This window comes from Mustela erminea, chromosome 11, assembly GCF_009829155.1.
Source record: "Mustela erminea isolate mMusErm1 chromosome 11, mMusErm1.Pri, whole genome shotgun sequence".
Taxonomy (NCBI): Eukaryota; Metazoa; Chordata; class Mammalia; order Carnivora; family Mustelidae; genus Mustela; species Mustela erminea.
Window position 1 is genome coordinate 50,705,630 of NC_045624.1, and position 24,333 is coordinate 50,729,962.

At 39.5% G+C, this 24,333-nt stretch overlaps 1 protein-coding gene across 4 annotated transcripts in view; it reads right to left on the reverse strand.

Moving 5' to 3' along the window:
* Nucleotides 1-22,955, reverse strand: part of MPP6 (membrane palmitoylated protein 6) — a 112,085-nt gene extending 89,130 nt beyond the window's left edge. The window contains exon 1 of one of the 4 annotated variants that reach the window (XM_032304778.1): nucleotides 22,636-22,955. Coding sequence is in view for 1 of the 4 variants with exons in the window: in XM_032304780.1 (XP_032160671.1) it covers nucleotides 1,468-1,492 (25 nt within the window). In the remaining 3 variants the exon portion in view is untranslated. Of the gene's footprint in view, nucleotides 1-1,467; nucleotides 1,593-21,919; nucleotides 22,017-22,635 lie in introns of those variants that run through there. The other 3 variants (XM_032304777.1, XM_032304779.1, XM_032304780.1) reach the window with 3 other exon arrangements.
* Nucleotides 22,956-24,333: the final 1,378 nt, after the last annotated feature.

Below are 24,333 nucleotides of genomic sequence, written 5' to 3' on the forward strand. Positions count from 1 at the left end.
AAGTTTTAGAAATTTAGGGAATCCAAAGAGGTCCTACTTTGGTGAGAGCAGCAAATTATAGGTATCCAAAATGAAAGGATTATTTTGGGCTTTAACCTCACATTTTGTATGTGGAAGACTTTCCAGTTACAGTAACCTTGAAGAATAAGCAATATATTCAAAGTGACCAAAGAGTACTCCAAACAGATGAAATGACAACTGAACACTGGTACTACTTAAATCTTTTTCTCATTGTAAATTTCCCTATGGCAAGCATAAACACTGGACACAACCGGATATCCTTAAAAACCTGCATTTCTAGTAGTTAAGGATCAAACTGGATACCATGTTTTGAGAATATTGGTAACGAAATGAACTAAAAATATGGTGATTTGGTTTTTCATCAATTTTAAAAGGCTACACAAAAATATTGTTTCAAATATTGCAGGATGTTTTATAAGTCCTCTTCTATAATGATAGTTTTTTGCTATACAACTTTTTCATATCCTTTGGTCTGATAAAATAGCATTAATGGTGTAGTTTACATTTAGACTTAGTGAAAAGAGTCACCCAGTGTCCTGGCTAAGCTTGTCAACACTTGGGTCAGTATCAGTAGCCCTAGACAAAACTGTCAGGGAATCAAGTTTGTCTTCTCTGCTTGCCTCCAATGTCCACAGCTCATTCCTCCACTTCAGGTCCCTCCTATCTATTCTTTTCTCCAGGGTTTCAATATGTTCCAACTTCCTTGAGTTCTCCAAAATCAACAAGGTCCCAAATATTCCTGCACAATTCCATTACTTTGTCCCTTCATGGGTTCCCCCCCATCCCATTTCAAACATTCACTACACTAAATTGCCAACAAAGGATTTTGTTAGGAGAGAAAGGAAAAAAGAGGGTATCATATATGATTTATTGAAATTCCCCTCCACTTCTAGAATCAAATGTCAGCACCTTTCCTTACTTCCTTTTTTTCCAACCTCAGAAGAAAATATACTCCTCCTCCCCTACAAGACTACAATGAATCAAGTCCTTCCCACCTACTGTGGGATCATGAAACACGCCATCCCTTTCTTGTACCTTCAGTACTTTTTCCTCATTTGATACTTGCACATTTTTATAAATGTGTTAACATCTTCTTCATCCTTCAATAATACTTTTTAAAAAAAAATTACTATTTGGAACCCCACTTCCCTTTTCCCTAAGTCATAGCCTTCCCTCCTTTTCCCATTGCACCAAGCTCCTCTAAAGAGTAGTTCAATTCTCCACCCGTCCCATCTCAGCCACTGCTCTCCTCAAACTTTGTAAATAAATTTAAGAATGAGCTGAATGATAAATCAGTTATATTATCTGTCCTCACCCTGCCTGAGGACAGACCATCACTGCTACTGACATCTCTCAGGTTTTCATCCTTTTCTGAGCGATCTCATTCACTTTTAGAACTTTAGTTTCCATATGAATATGATTTTGAAATCTAGTGACAGCACTCACCTTTCTCTGACTGCCTTCTTAACATACTTCCCTGGTGAGTCCCAAAGATGGTGCTTTTAATTTACCATTTTCAAAACTACTCACTCACCTAATTGAGCCTATTCCTCCCACTATAGATTCTACCTATTATGACATCACCATCCACCCATTATCCAAAGCTTAAAATCTCAGAATCATCTGACCTTCTTTCTTCTCCCTAACCTCCATCTAATTTTCTTTCAAATATTTTTACCCTGCTTCATAAAAGATTCAATTTCATCTTCTTCAAAATTTCCACTCTCAGACCGCTGGTATACAGTTTTTATCTTCTTTTGCATAGACTATTTTAAAATTCCCTTAACTAGCCTACCAACCCCCAGTCTTTCCCCACCCTAGTGCCTGCTCCATATTATGACTGGAAGTATCCCGGTTAAAGTGCAGAGCTCATCCAGAGTAAAGCTAGATCTACAGAGATTTTTTTAAACAGCTCAGGTAAATAACAGTAATGTCCCTAATTTACTCTCACAGTGTAGTAGCACTACTTTGACTATTTTCACTGACCTCACCACTAATTAACAAAGCAGGTCAAAGCTTCACTGCTTTATTATAAGAAAATATGCAGTGCTGGGGCACCTGGGTGGCTCAGTGGGTTAAGCCTCTGCCTTCAGCTCAGGTCACGATCTCAGGGTCCTGGGATCAAGCCCAGCATCAGGCTCTCTGCTCAGCGGGGAGCCTGCTTCCCCTTTTCTGTCTGCTTGCCTCTCTGCCTACTTGTGATCTCTCTCTCTGTGTCAAATAAATAAATAAAATCTTAAAAAAAAAAAAAAAGAAAAAAGAAAAGAAAATATTCAGTGTTATAACTAAACCAGTTGAATTGTCTGGAAGTGTTTTTACATAACTAATAAGCACTAATAAACCTGAAATATGACTACAGGATCACTGCCAGATCTTATTAAACATGAAAATTTGTATCTCAAAACTAGGTTATTTTAGAGTAATAAATTTCATCAAGTTTCTTTTTTTTAAGATAACATTTCATATATGCACTGAAAAAATACCTAAAATTCATTAGAGATCCAGTGATAAAGTGGTTTTTAAAAATTCAGTCATGACAGGGGTGAATGAAGAAAAGTAACTAACTGAAAACCTGATCTCATGGCTCTACTGGCACATCTTATTCTAAGCCACCATCACCTCTTGCTTATTTACTTCAGCAGGCACTCAACTGGTCATTTACTTTCACTCTAGTTCTCAACAATATTCTCTAGAGTGGTTAGAGACATCATTTTAAAACAGAAAAAAGATTTTGTTATTGTTCTGCTAAAACTGTCTAGTGGCTTCCCACTACACTTTGAAAATGTCCCAAACCTGACTATGGACTATACCAGCCTTCCTGACTAGGCACTCCATGTGCCCTGCTGAGTAAACCCGTGACAATCTCTCCCGCATCTGCTCATCTCCAGTTGCACTGGCCTGCCTTCCCTGCTTCAAGCGTGTCTTATTTCCCATTTCTCATGTTTACCATTGTCTGTTCTCTCTGCTTGAAATGATCTTTCCAGATATCCACACATCTATCCTTTTTCTCTCATTTGTCTCAGTATGTTACCTCCCCAGAAACTAATCCTCAACATTTGACCCAAACTAGCCTCTCCCACACACATACACATTTAGCCACTTGCCCTCCAATTAGGTTTGTTTTAATCAGAGTGCTTATTTGAAGCAGCTCTGATTGTTGTCCGTCTCTCTCTTCACTTGAAAAAAAAAAAAAAAAAAAAATCACTCGCTTCACTCTGGCACTAGGAGAGTAACTTGACACATAGTAGGCACTGAGATACTTATCAATTCATAAATGCATTCTAATGTCTTTCAGAGCTCTATCTCTTGATATCTTGATATCCCTATCATATTTCCTCGCCTATATCTCTGTAAAGATGTTTCATGGACACTATAAACTCAGTGCATCCAAGTATCGCATTACTTCCTCAATCTGGTGTGGTTCCTATATTCCCTATCTCAAAGGAACCCAGGCACACCTGGTTAACCTTTTTAATTCCCTCTAGCTAACCTGCTGCCAAGATCTTTTAATGTAATATATTTCATATCTTTCAAATACATCAGTTTATTTCCACTGTCACTGCCTTAGTTCATTCTCTCATCATCTCTCACCTTAACCTCTATAACATTCTATTTATTTTCATCTATCCTCAATACCACCATTAGGGTGAGCTTTCCAAAATACAAATATAGCCATGCTTACGCCCAAGTTAATATCACTCAGTAACTCTCTATCATCTATAAAATCGAGGTTCCTTAATAGGGCACAAGGGCCTCACATCTCCCTCCTTAACTATTTAAACATGCTCTCCTGTTAATTCTCAGAAGAGCCCTTTTGATTCTGGCCACACTGGGCCATTTGCTATTCCTTAAATCCACTGCTTCATACTACTAGAACTTCACCTTAATTTTTTAAAATGAAGCCTTTCCTGACCCATCCTAGCAGATTTAGAAGTATAGCACTCAATATATGGTAGAGGCAATCTTCATTATTCATGAATTCTGTATTTGTGAATTTGCCTACTTGCTAAAAGTCAATATTTGCCATGCTTTTGTGGTCACCTGCAGACAGGCACAGAGGCAAAAACATGTGCCCAGTGCGTGCATCCCCAGCTTGTGGGCAATAAGGGGACACTTGGCCCTTTTGTTTCATCTATCACACTGAAAACAAGTATCCTTTTCATGGTCTATTTAGTGTCATGTTTTTCACATTTTTGTGCTTTTTCACAATGATTCTGCTGTCTAAAATGTCCCAAGCATAGTGATTAAGTGTTGTTTAGTGTTCCTAAGGACAAGAAGGCTTGGGAAGTGCCTTACAGAAAAAAAAACATGTGTTCAATGAGCTTCCTTCAGGCATGAGTTATGGTGCCATCGGCCATTCAATGTTAATGAACCAACAATACTCGTTAAGGCATCTTTAAATAAAAAACACACAAATAACAGGGTTATATATTGACCAATTAATCAAAATGTGATCAGAGGCTCATAGGAACATATCCTTGAATATTCCCCTAGAAGCATGGGCTCAGCATTTGCTAATTCAGTAGTCACAAGGAATTCTAAGACATAACTATCATGAATAATGAAAATTGACCATATTTTCCTTTGCATGTCTGTCTCCACTACAAAATTAGTGGGCTCTCTGAGAGCAGGAATGGCATCATATATATAGGAATGGCATCATATATATCTTTGAACTTTAATTCTCAGGATTATGGCAGACATGCATACTGCAGTTAACAGTTTTTGCACATAATTTTAAAATTGTGATTTCTCACCACTTTAATGTGTTTTACCCTAAAAGTTTAGACATTATGGCAGGATCCTCACTGTTCCGCACTCCAGGAAGACATTGCTCAACTGCAGTTAATGGTCTGAACTTCCATCTTCTGTCCCTGCCCCCTTGCTTCTTTTATAGCCAAAGATCATGCTCTTCAAGTTCAAACTACAAAATCAAAGTAAAATGAAAAGGCATTTATAGAGATTTACTTTTCATCAGTTAGCCCTAATGAGCTTAGATCTAAAAACAGACAAGCCGCCAGCCAAAATGGAAGACTGAGCACACATGCCTACATTCTCTCCTAAGGTCACAGTGAAATGACAGAAAGGATACTTTTTAAAAAGAATAAAATGCCAACAATACTGGAGGTGAGGTGGGAGGAAATGAAAGAGATTATCCAAACCAAAAATTTTAGGAAATTCCTGGAAGTTAGAAAGAAGATGAATGAGGCTTGAAGGTCCAGCAAAAAATTAGACTTGACAATCTGAAAATAATCCCCACATTTATAAAATAGCTAGGAATGCTATATAAAATACCAAAACATCCTCTCAAATATAAAAACAAGCCATGGGTCCACAGGAAGAAGATAGAAAAGTGGTAAGCAGGTGCGTAAGCCATGGCTGCTCTGGGATTTGCAGATTTCAGTTCCTAGAAGTTCAGAGGCAGCAGCTTAGGACTTGGTCTATCCAAGCTGGAGAACTGAAAGGGAAACCCTTCATAGAAGGCTGGGACCTTACAAGAATAACCCCACCTTGTAAAAGAGTGGCTTAGCAAAGACATACCTGCTGGCCAACGAAGCCAATGAGTATTAGCCTGTCTCAGCCTGGATATCCACCCCTCCCCCCCACCATGTCGGGGGGAATATCGCCTGAGATTGTGTAACCATGGCCTACGCTCAAGGATTCAGGGTTCCAGTATACCAGTTCAGAAAACCCTGAGGAGAAAAATTAGAGATGTCAAAGAAAAGCCTTAGCAAATCTTCCTAGGAAGAATGTGCTATTTAACCAGAATCCTTTCACTAAAACCCTGCAAAGCGCAAGCTCACAACTCAAGAACCACAAACACTCAAGGAAGAAAAAAAAACGGTAACTGAAAACACAAGACAGTAACACTGTCATAAAGGAAAGCAGATAAGATTGAATAAACATTATAATCTATGACATTCAGTTCCCAAATGGATTTCCTCTGGGCCTTCCTTGAGACGTACATGTGTGTTCAAATAGTCTTCTTTTATACTGGAGTCAATACAGTTACTGTGTAAAACTGAAAAAAGACACATTTTCTAAGACATGTGGTATAGTTTAGAAAAATTCTAATACTCTCACCAATAATAAGTATCACCCCCTAACCAAGGAGCATCTGGAAATAAGGGCATTTTTGATGCCTCCATGGCTGTGGCAGAGAACAGGAGCACTAAAAATTAAGATGTGCTCAGGATGATCCCAGACAACATAGAGCTGCCAAAATGCTAATTATGAATTGTTGAGAAACACTTTACTAACTAAATCTAAACCTGTTATCAGTGATTAACTCTATGAAGTAAGACTGAACAGAAATTTTTTTAACTTTCACTGCATGTTCATTTTTCTATACTAGCTTAACTCTACCATGCAACACTATTTTTTAAATTAACATATAATGTATTAACATTAACATATAACATATAATGTATTATTTGTTTCAGAGGTACAGGTCTGTGATTCATCAGTCTTACACAATACACAGTGCTCACCACAACACATACTTTTTAAAAGCTAATTTAAAAAAGTTTATCACAGGGGCGCCTGGGTGGCTCAGTAGGTTAAAGCCTCTGCCTTCGGCTCAGGTCATGATCCCAGGGTCCTGGGATCGAGCCCCGCTTCGGGCTCTCTGCTCGGCAGGGAGTCTGCTTCCTCCTCTCTCTGCCTACTTATGATCTCTGTCTGTCAAATAAATAAATAAAATCTTAAAAAAAAAAAGTTTATCACAAATAACTAAGGAGGAAAAGCTGTCTATTCACCACCAGTCAACATAATTTCCTCCCTCCAAATAAACTGGGTTGTTCAGACCACGAATGCTGTGTATTCAATTACCCCAGAATTCCTAGACTCAGAAGAGTAGTCTCTTCAAACATTTAAATGTTCCTTAGCTGAAATATCTCCACAATTAAAATAAGCTTACTGATGTGGGTTGTGTGCTTATGCAATTGAGGACATTATACCTCTTCCGTGAGACAGCAGTTGCAGCACCAATGCTTTCCACAACAAGAAGACTCAAGACAGATAACCATATATATCTGAAGTGGTGGGGTAGGATGGTTCTGTGGTGCAGTTCAAGAATATATTACTTAGGAGCACCTGGGTGGCTTGGTGGGTTAAAGCCTCTGCCTTAGGCTCAGGTCATGATTCCAGGGTCCTGTGACTGAGCCCTCAGCGGGGAGCCTACTTCCTCCTCTCTCTCTCTGCCTGCCTCTCTGCCTGCTTGTGATCTCTGTCTGTCAAATAAATAAATAAAATCTTAAAAAAAAAAAAAGAGAGAGAATATATCATTTAGTAAACTAATGAAAGCCTACTGTTGTTAATAACTGATCTAACAACAAGGCAGATCAGTTTTCGATTTGATGGAAGGTCAATTAATGAAACACTTGCACAGATGAAAATGAAGGTGAAAATAGAATTTATGTGTACCAGAGGCAGACATGAAGTTATCTACTAAAAAGAAAACCTGCACTTATTCCACAAGTTTGCCTCTCAAGGATGACAAATTCTCAATGTTCTCTCTCTCACTCTTATCTCTTTCTTTTTGTCACCACACCCTGACCACTACAGAAGAAATTTTTTTTTTTTTTTACACTTTTGCTTTCCCTCTCTATTCCTTTATTTCACATGGAGTAGCTAGTATACACGGGTATATTTCACTAAATAGCCAATATGTTTAGATCAACATCAAACTGAAGTGGTTAAGGTTCTTTCAAAATGTCTTTCTCCATCAGTGATATGTTCATTCAACTTTCATCTTTATATTCCAATGAAGTATTTTGCACTGTTTAAAAATAAACACCAATTGGGCCGCCTGGGTGGCTCAGTGGGTTAAAGCCTCTGCCTTTGGCTCAGGTCATAATCCCAGGGTCCTGGGATCGAGCCCCCCATCGGGCTCTCTGCTCAGCGGAGAGCCTGCTATCCCCCCCACCCCACCTGCCTCTTTGCCTACTTGTGATCTCTCTGTCAAATAAATAAATAAAATCTTAAAAAAAAAATACTCCTTTAAAAAAAATAAACACCAATAAAAAATTTTTGCATAATTTGTTTCATTCTAGAATTTCAGTATTTTTCATTTATCATTACAAAACTATTATAAAACCTTTTCACATGTAGCTGTTTGTATCTAAGGCAACCTTTATCTATAAACAGGGACAAAATTATTCCAAAAGAAAAAACTCCTAGATGTTTTTTCTTTTCAGCTAAGCATTTTATTTAAATTAACTTCCTGTGTATAGAAAAATTAGAAAAGATTCAAATGCTGTTAGAAAAAAATATCTTGCATAAACAAGACAGAACAGATGCAAACACTACCAGAAAAAACCTAGATTCAAGAACTAGCTCAACCCAGACCTGACACACGAAGCACCTTAAAGCACATAAAAGCCTTGTTGCAAAAGAAAATACTTAGGAAATCATATCAAGAGACTCTCAGAATTTGGAAATAGGGTGACCCTTCAAGAATTAAATTAGTGAAAGAAAACACAGAAAGTTGGCAAAGAAAAAGCCACCCTAAGAGAGGTAGAACTACTGGAAATATTCATCCAACTGAAGTGTCTAAGATATATACCCTTAGGATAAGAGCATAATAAAGAAATCAGTGACAACCAAGTATACTGTAAGCTGCTGGGGAAAAAGGAGTGTTAAGAGAAAGATGGTTTCTGGTCAATCCTAGAATAAAAGAAGAAATTGATAGGTCTCTAAAACTACCCACAGCACAACCTGCCTACCTTATAGTCCAGGATTTCTCAATCTTGGCACTACTGACATTGGGTTGTCCTATAAATGGTTCAGCAGTATCTCTGATCTCTACCCACTAGATGATAATTTTTTTAAAAAATTTATTTATTGGACAGAGAGAGAGGGAACACAAGCAGGGGAGTGTCAGGGAAAGGGAGAAGCAGGCTCTCCACTGAGCAGGGAGCCTGATAGGGACTCCATCCTAGGACCCTGAAACCATGATCTGAGCCGAAGGCAGAAGCTTAATGCCTAAGCCACCAAGGTGCCCCTCTACCCACAAGATGATAATAAGCATCCCCACCTCCACCCCAAATTGTGACAACCAAAAAGGTCTTCAGATATTACCAAATATCTTGAGGGAGGCAAAACTGCCCCCTAAATCAGTGGTATATTTTAAATAATGCAAATAGATGCACCAAGCTAATACAGTTTGATATTTCTAACAACAGAACACTTCAATTCTCTTGCTTACCCAGAAAATATCTCACAGTAACTTGGCTTTATATAAAAAGTATGGTCATGGTTGTAAGAAATATTTGCTGACCATACTTTACATATGCTAATAATAAAAATCAAGTCACATACTTCCCTTATTTGCCCACAACTTCTAACACTGTTTTAAGCATCTTTTAGGCATTTGAACTTTTTCTTTTTTAAGATTTTATTTATTTAGTTGACAGACAGAGATCACAAGTAGGTAGAGAGGCAGGCAGAGAGAGAGGAGGAAGCAGGATCCCTGCTAAGCAGAGAGCCCGATGTGGGGCTCCATCCCAGGACCCTTAGATCATGACCTGAGTCAAAGGCAGAGGCCTAAACCACTGAGCCACCCAGGTGCCCCCATTTGAACACTTTTAAAATTTGTTTTAAAATTACTTGTTTAGGGACACCTGGGTGGCTCAGTGGGTAAGCCTCTGCCTTTGCTCGGGTCATGATCTCAGGGTCCTGGGATCGAGCCCTGAATCGGGCTCTCTGCTCAGAGGGGAGCCTGCTTCCCCCTCTCTCTCTGCCTGCCTCGATGCCTACTTGTGATCTCACTCTCTCTCAAATAAATAAACAAAATTTTTTTAAAAATTAAAATTACCTGTTTAACATTCTTACAGTCTTCTGCACTATCAGTGTCTTGATTTTCTAAGTTTTTCTTTTCCATAATTTTTTAAAGATTTTATTTACTTATTTGAGAGAGAGAGGGAATACAAGCAGGAGGAGTGGGAGATGGTGAAGCAGGCTTCCCACTGAGCAGGGAGCCAGATATGGAGCTCAATCCAGAACCCTGAAAAATAAATAAATAAATAAAATCTTAAGGGGAAAAAAAAAGAACCTACATGATCTAAGCATCATGAGATTGACCCCCGAGTTGGCTTCCTGCTCAGAGGGGCGTCTGTTTGAGATTCTCTTTCCCTTTCCCTCTCTCCGTCTGCCCTCCTTCACCCTGCCTGCCGGTGTGCAAGCACACTGCATGTGCATGCACGCTCTCTCTCAGATAAATAAATAAATAAATAAATAAATCTTAAAAAAAGAAAACAAGAGCCTAGATGAACCTTTAAAACAAGATGAGGGCTTACCTTAGGAAAACATCCCGAAACCCTGAAAATCCAGGGACTGCCCTTGGCCTAAGGATCCCTTGAAAACTTCGAGATACCTCTGTAGGTCATTTGATAGGCCACAGTGGATTCATAATTTCCCTACATTCATCTCTTATTCTCCATTCCCTCTGCCACCACTTTCAAGCTCTTATTACTTCACCTTAATTATTATTACAAGTCTCTTCCCACTATTCTTCACTATAATCCACTCAGCACAAGACTATCATGTAAAAATGTCATTCTAAGGACAATACTAGGTTAGAAAAACTTTCATTATCTGAAAATGTTTAAATTTCTCTTAAATATCTAGCTTTTTATCTATTCAGCCAAATTCCTCTATTCTCTAATATAAACTATTCCAACCCCATTGTTCTTTTTTACTTACTGCATGCACAGCTACATATCTCTTCCTACTTAAATGCCTCCACTCATGTTATCCCACCCAACAATATTGTTTCTTAGCTGTTCAATACCTAATAATTTATGACACACTTCTTGCTTTTTTAGAATCAAAATTTTAGAGTTAAAAGGACTCATTTCAAAATTAATTCGATCAAATGAATGGCAAGACCCTCCCTACGGATAAGAATTTCTTCTTCTAAACTTCAAACTCTTTCAGAACTTAGCCGCACATGATAAAATACTATTTATATGCTAATTTATGGCGTTTCCCAATTTCAGTAATACATATTAAACACAGACTCTGAGCATGGGACGATGCTTGGCTGAAGCTATGCAAAAAAGACAGTTTCTTTCTTCAGGTAAACTATATAAAGTAACCCTTTTATTGTGTGAAATTCCAGTATATACATATATACACAGAGATTCACTTTTGGTGAAAATTTTTACTCGAGTATAACAAATTCTAAGCTGCTCTTTTTGCAGGTATTTTGAGAAAAGGGGAACTGAGTTTAGAAGATAAAAGAGAAGGGAAATTAAAAGATGGCAGAGTAGAAGATATTTGCAGTGCACTTTTAGAAGAGACAGAAGAGATAAAACAATTTCCAGCCTTCGATCTGGAAACAGTTTATTGGGAAGGAGAGAAAGGATATGGGAATGAGAAGGCAGAGCCAAGTAAGTGTTCCATTATGTTATGTTCTGATGAGTGCTGGCATGAAATTATCATGGGTAGAAAAGAACTATAAATACCTACTCAGCTCTAGCAAGCTGAGTGAGTTAAATAAAGGTTACTAAAAGCTTATTTTTTTAAAAAAAATTTTAAATATCCAAGTTATGCTATCTCTAGAACAACAGCTGGAAACACAAGTTGAGGTAACTTTTAAGTGGAAATAAGAAAGGCTCTTTTTTAGAAGACACCCTAAAAAATGCTTCTTAAGATGTTAAGAACTCCCCGCCCTATCCCTCCCCAGACTGGAAATCCTGAAAAGTATCTTTTAAGAACGTAGGGGTAAATGGAAAATAACTGTATCATCCCTGGTATTTCCAAATTTAATTGCATAAAATGTTGTTGATAATCTGATATATTTTATTCAATGTTTTAATTGGATGAACATTGAAAGTGTATAAGGATTTTTAAAGGTTCATTCACAATCACAACTCCTTATCCTTATTTCTCCCATAACATCTTAAATTCCTTCAGGGAAAATTTCTCTACATTAAGGTTTTCAAGAATCTAATGCTAAGAATGATGAGGACATCCACTGACGACTTCACCTGTATGCCTCACAAGGTGCTCCAACCTTCTTAAAAACATGATTTAAAGTTTTTTATTTATCCCCTATTCCAAAAGATTACTAGTTTGAAAAAGAAAATGAAAAGCATTTGAATCAACTTACATAAAAATAACCATGATCACTGTTTAATATCTGAAATAAGTAATTTCAATGAATTAAATATAACTCAGTTGCCCACGTTTCCTATATCAAAGTCCCAAACAGAAGAGATTTAATAGATAAAAAGGGACAAAATTTTATTTATTAAAGCTAAATTTTCCATGAAACATTTTATTATACATATACAGACATATATATTCTAAATAAAAGAGAAAGACACATCCATTTGAAGACAGCCACATTCATCCAAAATACTAAAAATTTCCTTTTATATAATGGACCATTAAGAACATATTGGTCATTCTCTGCATTAAAAAAAAAGCTGCATTATCAAACGCTATTTACTTCTGTAGATTTTTAGAGGGAAAACAGGAGGAAAAATCAAGATTATGTGAGCTTTATAAAATCTTATTTTGTTGGAAGGAATCTTTGAGGTCACATAGTCTCTTTCCACTCAGTCTCCCTTTATAAACACATTTATTTATTTATTTATTTTATAAGCACATTTAAATGTCATGTAAAAAAAATAAGACTTATTAACTTTAGTTAACAGCCCATAATTTACTGAACTACTTTAAAAGCAGAGTTCTTTTAAAAAAAATATTTACTAAATGAGACATAGCTCATACTGCAGTGAAAGAAAATGGAAGTTATGAATCAGGCAGAGGCAACTGAAAATGTTATTCAACAAATTGTATTCACTGCACATATAACACTGAACCAAATAGTAAGAAAAGAAAATGATACTGACAATTACTGAACACTTAAAATGTACCAGAGTCTGTGCTAAGTAGACTATATTATCTAATTAAAATCTTACACTAACACAATAGATATTATAACCTCTGTTTTAGAGATGAGGCATATTGAGTTCAGTGCTAACACCAGACATGTTTGCCAGCAGGCTTATTGTTTGTACCACATAGAACTGAGTTCTGAAAAAATAAAAGAGCTGAAAGTTAGAAAAACTGGGATTACAACCCATGTCTCTAACTGTCCTGCCATGCTAAGTAAGAAAATGATAAAATGCAAACCCTAATTTCAAGGAATTGTAGGATTTAAACATGCAATTTTGCTAGTAAGCAAAATCCCAAGTAATATTTACCATAGTTAATGAAAAGCCAATAGGAAGTCAAGCATTAACATGGTATAGGAATAAAGTACGTAAAGTATTATCCTATAATTTATAAACTCTCATTTGTATTAAGACAAAGTTTTCTACAAATTCCAAAAATTTAGAAGCAGCTAGGACATAAGCTGTCATCGTATCACCAGATAAGAAACTTTGCAAATTAGCTCACCTGGGAGTAGTATTCCCAATAGCTTAAGGAGTCATTATTTTTTATACAAAACAGAATTTCTTTATATATAATTTTTAACATTAAACATATATTTCCTCATAAATAAAAATTTATTTTATAAATATATACACACACAATATTTTATTTAATACAAAACCATGGAGTTATATCATTCCTCATATGAAAACCAAGTTGAATGCTTTGGAGAGACCTAAAGAAAGCAAGTGACCAAAAAAAAAAACAAGAAAACAAAATGCTATCTACTATATAATTAAATATAAGCATACAACTAAAAACAACTGAGGAGTCATAAAACACTACAAGGATCCTACACTCAGATTCTTGCATAAATTTTTAAGTTCTTACTTGAAAGCTAGGAATCCGTGATAATGCACTAGAATAATTAGAAGAATAATGACACAGAACTCCAGGCAAAAGATACATACTGAAAGAAAATACTGGCAGATAAATGTACAGACTATTTATATTTTTAAGTAAAAATATATTATTTAAAGTATGTGTGAATCATTTTTTTTTCCTCACTTAAATCAACTTTCAGTGAACCACAAACTACGACCAGTCATAATCAACTCAGATTAGAGAGTTTTGTTCATGATAATGTGCTGGTGTAGGTATAAAACTTTTTCTAGGAATGATACGCAAGAAACTCCTGGCAACAGTCACCTTCAAAATAGTGTTTCTCAACCTCAGCACTATGACATTTAGGGCTGGAGAATTCTTTGCTGTGGAAGTCTGTCCTGTGCACTGCTGTAGTCTCCTTGGCCTCTATCTGATAGATTCCAATAGCGGCAATCCCCTACAATTATGACAGCTAAATGTCCTTGAGGGAAGTGAAGGGAGGGTAGCAAAATCATCCCTGCCTAAGAAACACTGATTTATAAAGAGAGGGATAAGATGGGGTAAAAAGACTTTCACCAGCCCTCCTTTTCTGGACTATTTGAATTACTAGTATAGTAGGCTAGTAGTCCTCCAAAGATAACCAACTAGGTCGTAGGCCCTGGAACCTGTGAATGTTACCTTATTTGGATTATCAGGGGTTATTATGTGGGTCGTAAATGCCATTATAAGTGTCCTTAAAAGGAAAGTCAAAGGGAGATTTCTCTTTCTCTCATGCACACAGGAGAAGATGTTAAGAACAGAGCTGAGAGAGATCCGGAGCCACTGAAGATTAAAGCGATGGAACCATAAGCCAAAGAATGCTGGCAGCTACCAGAAACATGAAAGAGGCAAAGAACAGATTCTCTTCTTGAGCCTGTGAGGGAGCACAGCCTTGCCAACTCCCTGATTTGGGCGCAATGATACTTATTTCAGACCTCTGGCCTTTAGACTGTGAGAGAATAAATGTCTTTTGTTTTAAGCCATCAAGTTTATGGGAATTTGTTATATAGCAGACACAGAAAACTGACACAATGATATAAGGGTTTCTGATTTCAAAAATCCGATGAGCAAATGAGACCATGTATGGATAGCATTTAGTGTAGTCCTAAAACATAGTAAGTACTCAATAATATTGTTCATGCCACTGATACTATGACTGAGCTCCAAGCTCTTGGTACTGAGAGGAAAAATTAAGGAGGTTCAAACTGGGGGCGCCTGGGTGGCTCAGTGGGTTAAGCCGCTGCCTTCGGCTCAGGTCATGATCTCAGGGTCCTGGGATCGAGCCCCGCATCGGGCTCTCTGCTCAGCAGGGAGCTTGCTTCCTCCTCTCTCTCTCTGCCTGCCTCTCTGCCTACTTGTGATCTCTGTCTGTCAAATAAATAAATAAAATCTTTAAAAAAAAAAAAAAAAAAAAAAAGGAGGTTCAAACTGTAAAACCAGGCATATACATACAAGGCTCATGTGAGCGAAAGCACACAAATCAGCTACTGAAATGATGTGTAATTGTCTTATATAAGTGTTGTGCTCTAATTTGTCTTGTACTGAAAAGATAAACTGTGCATGAAGCCAGCCAATGTAGCTTCTTGGAAGAGGCAAGTTTGAACATTTATTAGTAAAGAAGAAACAAGGGAACCAAAAAAGGGAGAGTATAAAAGTTAGCAAAGCATTGGAAATCTGATGCTTGTAGAGATATCGATATGGCTAAAGTAGACACAATGGTAGGAGACCAAATTCTAGGGTTAGAGTTATGTAAATGGTGTAGGAGCCTAAAAGCTACACTAACTGAATTGGTTATTAAAGAGAGTATTTTACATAATGTATTACTTGACAAATATTGGCTCTTGTTGGTTTTAAAAATATAAACATGATCTGGTCCTACACCAGACTTACCAAATTAGAATCCTTTGGTATAGAATAACTCTAAAGGATTCTGATGCCTAGTTAGGTGGAGAACCCCTATACCAAAGTCAATTCATGGTAAATGACCTAGAAAATAAAAATATTATAAAGTATATATCATATCCTTGAAGTATATAATCAGCTAAATTGGCTTAGCATTTTCCTAGGTTAAAACCCCTTCTAAGATGTAGCCCTTCTATGATCCACCTTATACCTTCTCTAAACCATATGCCCTTGACCTGCTCAGTCATTTTCCTCATACTTCCTCACAAATTCTTCTATAAAGATTTCATGCATCCTCAGCTGCCCTATCCCACTTTTCATATCTATCTAACCCAACTAAGACCTAACAATATTTTATAGAACAAAGGAACCATGTAAAAGTAAGGTTTCATTAATATATTACATTATAAACAATTTATAAAACTGCCCTAATCACCATTTATTGTAATAAAATCTGAAGTACATTTACCAAATGAAATTCTAAATCACTTTTTACAAAAGATCTCCAAAAGCATAAAATTATTAAGTGGGTCTATGAGAAGCTAATAAGCTAAGCAGTTCCCTTCAACCTACTTGAGTGCTACTAAGCAGTTAACAAAGTGCTAGGCTCTGAAAGATACAAAGTATATAGAAATCTCAGTGATTTATAAACAAACTTCACCAGGACTAGAGTAAAAGAAAGGGTGATCTAGGAAGATGAATATTATCCTAAAAGGAGGCTCCTTTGTTCAGGGTTAGGAGGGTATGTGACCTCGCTGGATTTACTTAGCCTGGGCTTGTTTCATGACTAAAGCTAAAAATAAAGCAACACAAGTTAGTGTTCAGATAATTAAATTGTACATTAGCACTTTCCTTTCCCACAAACACCTAACACCAATTTATGCGTATTCTCAAGTATTTCTATTTACCCTAGTACTCTTCAGAAATTTCAATCACATCAAATTGTATTGATTTATATTTCCACCAGCAATGCAAGAGAGCACCTGTTAGTCTCTATCCTCCTGAAAAAATTATCAAATTCTTTTTTGATCCTTCTAATTTGTGAAAATGGTACCTCATTGGTTTAATTATGATATTTATACTATGTGTGAGGTTGAATATATATGCTTAGGAACCACTCAGATTTCCATTTCTATGAATTCTGTCTATAAACTTTACCCAACTTTATTGCTGGTCTTTTTCTTATCAACTTATAGGTATTTGTTATATATCAAGGAAGTTCACCTTTGTCTGCAATACAAGCTGCAAATATTTTCCTGTTTCTATATTATCACCATGCTATTTTTGATCGTTTCTTTCCTCCATGTATATATCTTACTGTCCTCAACCAAACTGTAAATTCCTTCCATGAAAGGACATTTCTTTTTAATATCCCCAGGACAGTGCCTTTCAGATCTTCTAACTTCATATACCAGCAAAATTTAAAAGACGGGAAACCAAACTTCTAGAGGTGGTCAAGGGTGAATGTTAATCATTATATCATTATACTATCTACTTGGGTTTTCTCTCCAATTCCATTTCACATGGTTACAGCAAATACCACCAATATAACATAGTTTGTTGAACAGGGGAGTGAAGGGTACTAGATGAATCTCTTCCTGTTGTCTGGGCTAGTACTGAAAAAATTCAGGAGATGCTGGCAGCCATATTTTCCATTGAGAGGACTAGGAAGTGATCCTCTGCAGCAAAAAAAGAAATGAAGGAAATGCATGTCCAGAATAAAGAGATGAAGCATATCGTGCCGGCACTGGATGAAATCCTGAGTCCCAACCTTTGGATTCCATCAGATACTCCCTGCATCTTTACAATATGTCTTACCTTTACTTAGAGCCAAAAGTAGCCTACTTACTACAACTACCATCTATTCATATCATTCCATAAAGGAACACTTTAATGAAATTGAGGAAGGACAGAAACTCAGATATTTAAAAAAAAAAAAAAAAAAAGGAATATTTATTTAATGACATCTGTGTGCCAGGAACATATCTGAGTCCTTGAAATATAGTTAAATAAAGGGGCTACAATTGCTGTTTCCATGGGGCTTATTCTACTGAGAGTAGACAATGAAATAATATAACAATACAATTTGAGATAATGATAAGCAGTTTGCAGAAATTTTTTTAAAAGGTAATGAGACAGAAGGAAATAAGCATAGTGTCATTCTAAACGGGTGGTTAGAGAATACTGCTTATCTGAGAAGATCATTTCTGAACTGAAACCTGAAATGATGAAAATGAGCTAGCCATGTAATGTTTTAGGAAGAGAATTCCAGGCAGAGAGAACAGTCCTAAGTTAGGAACAAACCCTGACATTTCTGAGGGACAATAAGAAGGGCAATAAAGATAGAATATAGTGAACAAGGAGTAATCTAAAAGGAAAAGTGAAGTGAAGTAGGGATTAGTTCATATATAGCAACTAGTAGGCAGTAGAAAAAGATGTGAATAACTTGAGCTTTACAAAAAACACAGTATATTATCTTTTTTTTTTTAAAAGATTTTATTTATTTATTTGACAGACAGAGATCACAAGTAGGCGGAGAGGCAGGCAGAGAGAGAGAATGAGGAGGAAGCAGGCTCCCTGCCGAGCAGAGAGCCTGATGCGGGACTCGATCCCAGAACCCTGAGATCATGACCTGAGCCGAAGGCAGCGGCCTAACCCACTGAGCCACCCAGGCGCCCCACAGTATATTATCTTTAATTCTCATATTGCCTTGCTTCGGATAACTTTAACAAAACAGGCCTTTAAAAGTTACCATCCGCAAGTATTTGACACAATCTTGAAGTAAGCTAAAAGGGAACATTTCCTAAGCAAAAAACATCATTTCTGGTATACCATCAACATTTTTTTTTAATTTAGGAAAAAAGAAAAGCGATTTTTAAAGAATTTAGGATGATAAAACGTTAGAAACTATTCCAAATTCTATCCTATCTACTATGATCAGGAATGTACAAAGGTCTTAGTTATTAAAGAATATAAAACTTCTAAGTTACTATAATATCCTTGGTTTACTGAGTTCACGATTATTCAACTGGACATTGCCGAAAGTGGAAACCAGACTTCTGACTTTAAGAATAGCCATGATTGGGGCGCCTGGGTGGGTCAGTGGGTTAAAGCCTCTGCCTTCGGCTCAGGCTGTGATCCGTGTCCTGGGATCGAGCCCTGAATCAACCTCTCTGCTCGGCGGGGAGCCTACTTCCCTTCCTCTCTCTTTCCTGTGATCTCTGTCTGATAAATAAGTAAATAAAATCTTAAAAAAAAAAAAAAAAAGAATAGCCATGATTTAATGGTCAATAAAGCTGTGAGTTTTATTTTTTTTTAAGATTTTATTTATTTATTTGACAGAGATCACAAGTAGGCAGAGAGGCAGGCAGAGAGAGAGGAAGAGAAGCAGGCTCTCTGCTCAGCAGGGATATGGGGCTCAATCCCAGGACCCTGGGACCATGACCTGAGGCGAAGGCAGGCAGAGGATTTAACCCACTAAGCCATCCAGGCGCCCCAAGTTGTGAGTTTTAATCTTATCTTTACTACTATGAAAAAGGAAGAACTTCCCCTTTCTGGTAAAATTGGGTTCAAGGGATGCTGTAATACCTCTTCCTCTGAAAGCTTTTTAAAATAGAAGCCAAATCTGTTTGAAGAGGTTCAGATATAGCACACCTGTATCTCCAGATCTTTTCAGACAGCTAATATCTGTGTACACTAAGCAAGTGATTAAACTTACATTGCTACTAAGATTAATGTCATAAAGTCAGCCTTTGAAAGCTCTAATGTATTTATGAATCTCATCTTTCATTATGTGAGATATTTAGTTAGCTCACTTAACAACAGACCAAAAAGTAGAACGTTAATAATACAATCTATGAAGAGAGGTACTTTGTGAGTGGTGGTGTGAGTTAAAAAAAAATAAAAGTTACTAGACACTTCGATCAAGACTTGATTCTGAGTGCATCCTCCTCAACACAGATCCAGCATTTGGCAAAGTGCCCAGGGATGATTAGCAGCGAGTGTATGTAAAGGGAGGGATACGGTCAATCTAAATTGTATAAAGTCTCCCCCCAGTGGTCACAGACAAATAACAAGAAGAGTGCGGAAATCATTGCAGCTTCTGTGGGACTGACCAAATATACACTATACAGAACCTGGTCCCTACAAGAAAGAAATAAAATTTTTAATTCAATACTAGCAACCTATCAATAAAGAGATCTTTTATGCTTATCTGCTCCTATGGTATTCATAAATGTGAAGTCTATTTTTGGAAGGAAAGAACTTACAGGTAAAATAAAACTAGCATTTTTTCTCAGCATATATTTTTAAAGGAATAAACAATATCTTCAGGGAGCTCAGTATTTGTTTTATCTAAAACAGGCAGATGTTCAGTTCTTCTGAAGTAAGTATCAGCACATCCCTTGCAAGTTAACCACATTTACCTGAATCAGAGTTCTGGTGCAAATTTAGTCACTTACCAAATGAACTGCCTTGGAAAAGAAAATTATCAGTGCTCTATACCTAATGTCTACTTTGCAAAACACTTTCAAAAATCACCCAGAACTAGATAATTTATAATAAAGTAAGTGATGTCAAATATACAAATGAGCCCTCTTGTTTCTTCTAATATTTATTTTCTTGGTGTTCTTAAACTTAGATAGCCTTTGACTAGCACTAACCCTATATTATTTGCAACTCTCAGCAATAATTTGCTGTTACTTGCTTTTAACAAAGCTTGAATGTCAAAAATGTGAAAGGCATTTAATTAAAACTATCTGTTGTCTTCTAACCATCCATTATTAAGTGGTAAAGAACATTAGAAAAAGATGGTAAGCACTCAACTTCAATTTTAAAAAAGCCTTTTAAAAAGGTAACACAATTGTGGTTGTCTCTGTTATCCCAAGCTAAAAAGGTTGTGGGGGGGGGGGGGGGAGGAGGGAGAGAAGCGGACTCTGTAGTCTTCTCCAACAACTTCAGCCTGAAATGAGACTCGGGCGGGGGGGGGGGGGACACGACCCTGCTCCCTCAAATGTTTAAGAAAAATATGATTCATTTTTTAAAAATCCAACAGTTGGCTCAAAGAACAAAAAAAATGATTTTGTCTTATATAGCACTTCCAGACTTGCTTAAGAACCTTAATTCTTCCAGTGTTTATTTAATCTAGAATGTAAAATAATTCAGTTTTGAAATTCCAGGTGAGAAAGGAGCTGAGTAGTATCAATTGGAAAAGGACACACACATACACACTCATGGATGTTTTTTCATAAGATAATTAGTGTGCAACCCCAAAGGACAAAACAGAATGTAAATGTTACCATTTGAATATTATGTAACCTTAGTCTAAAATGAAAAAAGGACCTTAAAAAGTAACATGTTGTGCAAACATGTATTTAAACATGTATTTAAATATGATAGATTTCAGATACAAATGACCTCAAAATGACACAACCCATAAAAGTTCTTTGTTTACTGTAATGAGGCCTCAGAACATATTACTATAATCAGGCCTGATACCTTACCATAACTGCACAGTAGGTACCTAAAATAAGCACTATTACCTGAGGTCTGTTGTTGTACGTTTGTACCGCAACTATCTCTGCATTGATAACACTGTTACCTCGCCTAATATAGTCGACATAAATAAGTTTCCAAAGGACGATTTGAAAGATTTCACGGGTAGAAATGGCTGCTAAATCATACTCCAATGGAAGAGCATTTTAACACACCTCAAATGTTGCAAGCCATATTAAAAGAAGACCAATTTAGGAAGCATAAAGTGAAATACTAACAATCCCCAAAGCCGTAGGAAAGAGTAAAACGTGGCTAGCTTGACCTTAACAGGCTGTTTATAAGTAATGCGGAGAATTTTCTGAGCTTCCTTCAATTCCCTTTCTAGCCTGCCCGCAACCCCCTTACATAAATGCATGCCCCATCTGAATAAGTTTAACGGATGTAATCTCCGGCTGTAATCCCAGGAGCTCGTGAGATTGAGACTAAACTCCCAGTAAAGTGTTAAAAAGTCCTTCTGGAAAAAAAAAAAAAAATATATATATATATATATATATATATATATATAATCTCCACTAACCAATCCACAGCCTGTCATCATACCGGCCGTATGATCCCTCAAGCGACTCCCTCCTGGCCCTCCACCCCGCCAGTAGAAAAATTAAAAAAAAAAAAAAAAAAAAAGGCCCCGCACCTTTTCGGTTCCAGATTATGTACCCAGGATCGAAAACACTGCCTCAGCGGCGAACGTCTCCGGAGCAGCGCGTGCTCGGCCCAGAACCACTTTGGCCAAATGAGTCTCGTGCTTCGGAAGTAGCAGCAATAGTTGCAGAAAGCCTCCTCCCCCAAGAACTTGGGGCTCGGGAGCACGCCAGAAGCCGGCTGAATCGCCCCCTCTCGGCACTGACCCCAAAGGTGTCAGTCACAGCAACTACCGCCCCCGGCGCCGCTCTCCATTCATGCCTTAAACGCCACTCCCGCCGCAGAGGGTGTCGGCGCCCGCGCACGGCTCCAGGCGCCCGGAGGGGGCCCCGCGCGCCCCCAGCCCCAGCCTTGCTCCAGCCGGGGCCGCGCCGGGGACCGCGTGGAGAGCCGGCCTCCGCGCGGCGGCCGGCAGCACGGGCCAGACACGTTGCCGCGCTCTGGCCCGCCCGCAGCCCCGGGGCCAGGGGCCCGGCAAAGCGCGCCCCATCTGCGCCGGCCCGGCCGGGTTAGGCACGCTTAGCAGCCCTCCCGACCCGCGCCGCCTCCGCCGCCCCGGCCCCCGGCTCACCGAGCCCAGGTGCTGAGGGGGCGGGGCGGGCCGGGGTCCCCGCGTGGCGCACGGCGACGAGCAACAGGGCGCCCTTCGGCCGCCTCGGCGCGCGGCGAGACCGTTACCCCAGCAGCGTGGGGGCCCCAGTAACTCACCGGCTCGCACCTCGGCCGCCTCCGCGCCGCCGCCGCTCCCCTGCGCCCGCCGCTGCTGCTCTCGCTCAGCCGCAGGCGCCGCCGAGCAGCCCCATCTACAAACTCGGGGCTCGTAGTTGGGAATTGGAAATGCGGCTCTCTCTCCTCTCCGCCCCCTTCCCTCCGCCCCCCTCCCTCGCTCCCCACTCCGCCCCGGCTCCGGTCGCCGGCGCCGCCACCGCCGCCACCGCGCGCTCGGCCAGCCTCCCCTCAGCAGCCCTCCTCCGGCTCTTCCCCCTCCTGCTCCTCGCGCCGCCGCTGTCGGGGGCGCGCTCCCTCCCGGCCCCGCGCGTGCGCCGAACGCCGAGGAGCGCGCGCTCGGGCGCGAGGAGGCGTCAGTGCCTCCGCGAAGCCCGGCCCCGCCCCTCCGGCCGCGTCGCGGCGGCCAGGTGGAGGCCCCCTCCGAGCGCCCGCAGACTGCGCCCGCGGCGCCGGGGCCTGACTGTGCCGCCCGCGCCCGGCGGCCTCTCCCGTGTCTCCCCGCGCGGGCCGCGAATCGCGCCCGCGAGAGGGTCGGTCAGACCCAATCCCCCAATCCGCGCCTGGGCTTCCGGCCGAAATCTTCGCTGTCATTCAGCATTTACTGATAGGCGAGGGCGTATCCTATCCTACAGATCGGATACTCTATGGGGCGTAAAAGACGCCCCTCCCTGCCCTTTCCAAGAGTTGACGTTCTAAGAACCTAGTCGCTGGGCACAAGGCATAAACAGACGCAAAGAAAAGCCTCTGGAGAATCTCCTCCCTTCCCCTGCATACACACACCCCTGGTTCTGATGTGTAATTTGGGAGGGTCTACAACGCTGAGGGTGTCCTTCATGAATTTTCTCCCAAAGGCCCAACCAGCGAGTGGGATTCACACCCGAGGAAATGGACGGACAGGAGCTCTTCTCATAGCACCGACTATCCCGTGGAACTCCCAGAGCTGGCTTTGCCGGACATTCCCACGGCACCAGTTGTTCAGCTCCTCCCCAACCTCTGGCCTTCCCAGACCTCGTAAGGGGCGACTGCGCCATCCTTGCCACCTCAACTCTGGCTCAGCGTGGAGTATGGTGAACTGTGATGACTGTCCAGGGGTGAGATGACACATTTCGACAGGAGCGCAGATTGAATTTTTCAGTTGAAAGGAACTGAGCAATGCAGTGCAGCAAAGACTCTGGCTAGAAAAACACAGCAAGGCAGTAGGAGAACTTCCAATTCTTTTAACGGCTACCTGATCCCCAAAGATGTCTGTGAACTCTCAGCCCTGTGACTGGAGACTTTTGAAAAAGCTGTTGTGTTCTTCCTGAAGCCGGAGAAACTATGAAGATGTTATTTAAATTTTGCAAAATGTTTGCTGCAGTCCTTTTTTTTTTTTTTTAAAGATTTTATTTATTTATTTGACAGAGAGAGATCACAAGTAGGCAGAGAGGCAGGCAGGCAGAGAGAGAAGGAAGAAGGCTCCCCGCCGAGCAGAGAGCCTGACGTGGGACTCGATCCCAGGACCCTGAGATCATGACCTGAGCCGAAGGCAGCGGCTTAACCCACTGAGCCACCCAGGCACCCTGCAGTCCTTTCAAACAGTGGATGTAGAAAGTGCAAGTAAAACTTGACAAGTGAGGAATACCCCATCAGGAGACCTCTATGCAGTCTTCCTTGGCTTCTCTTGGGCTTGTCGCACTG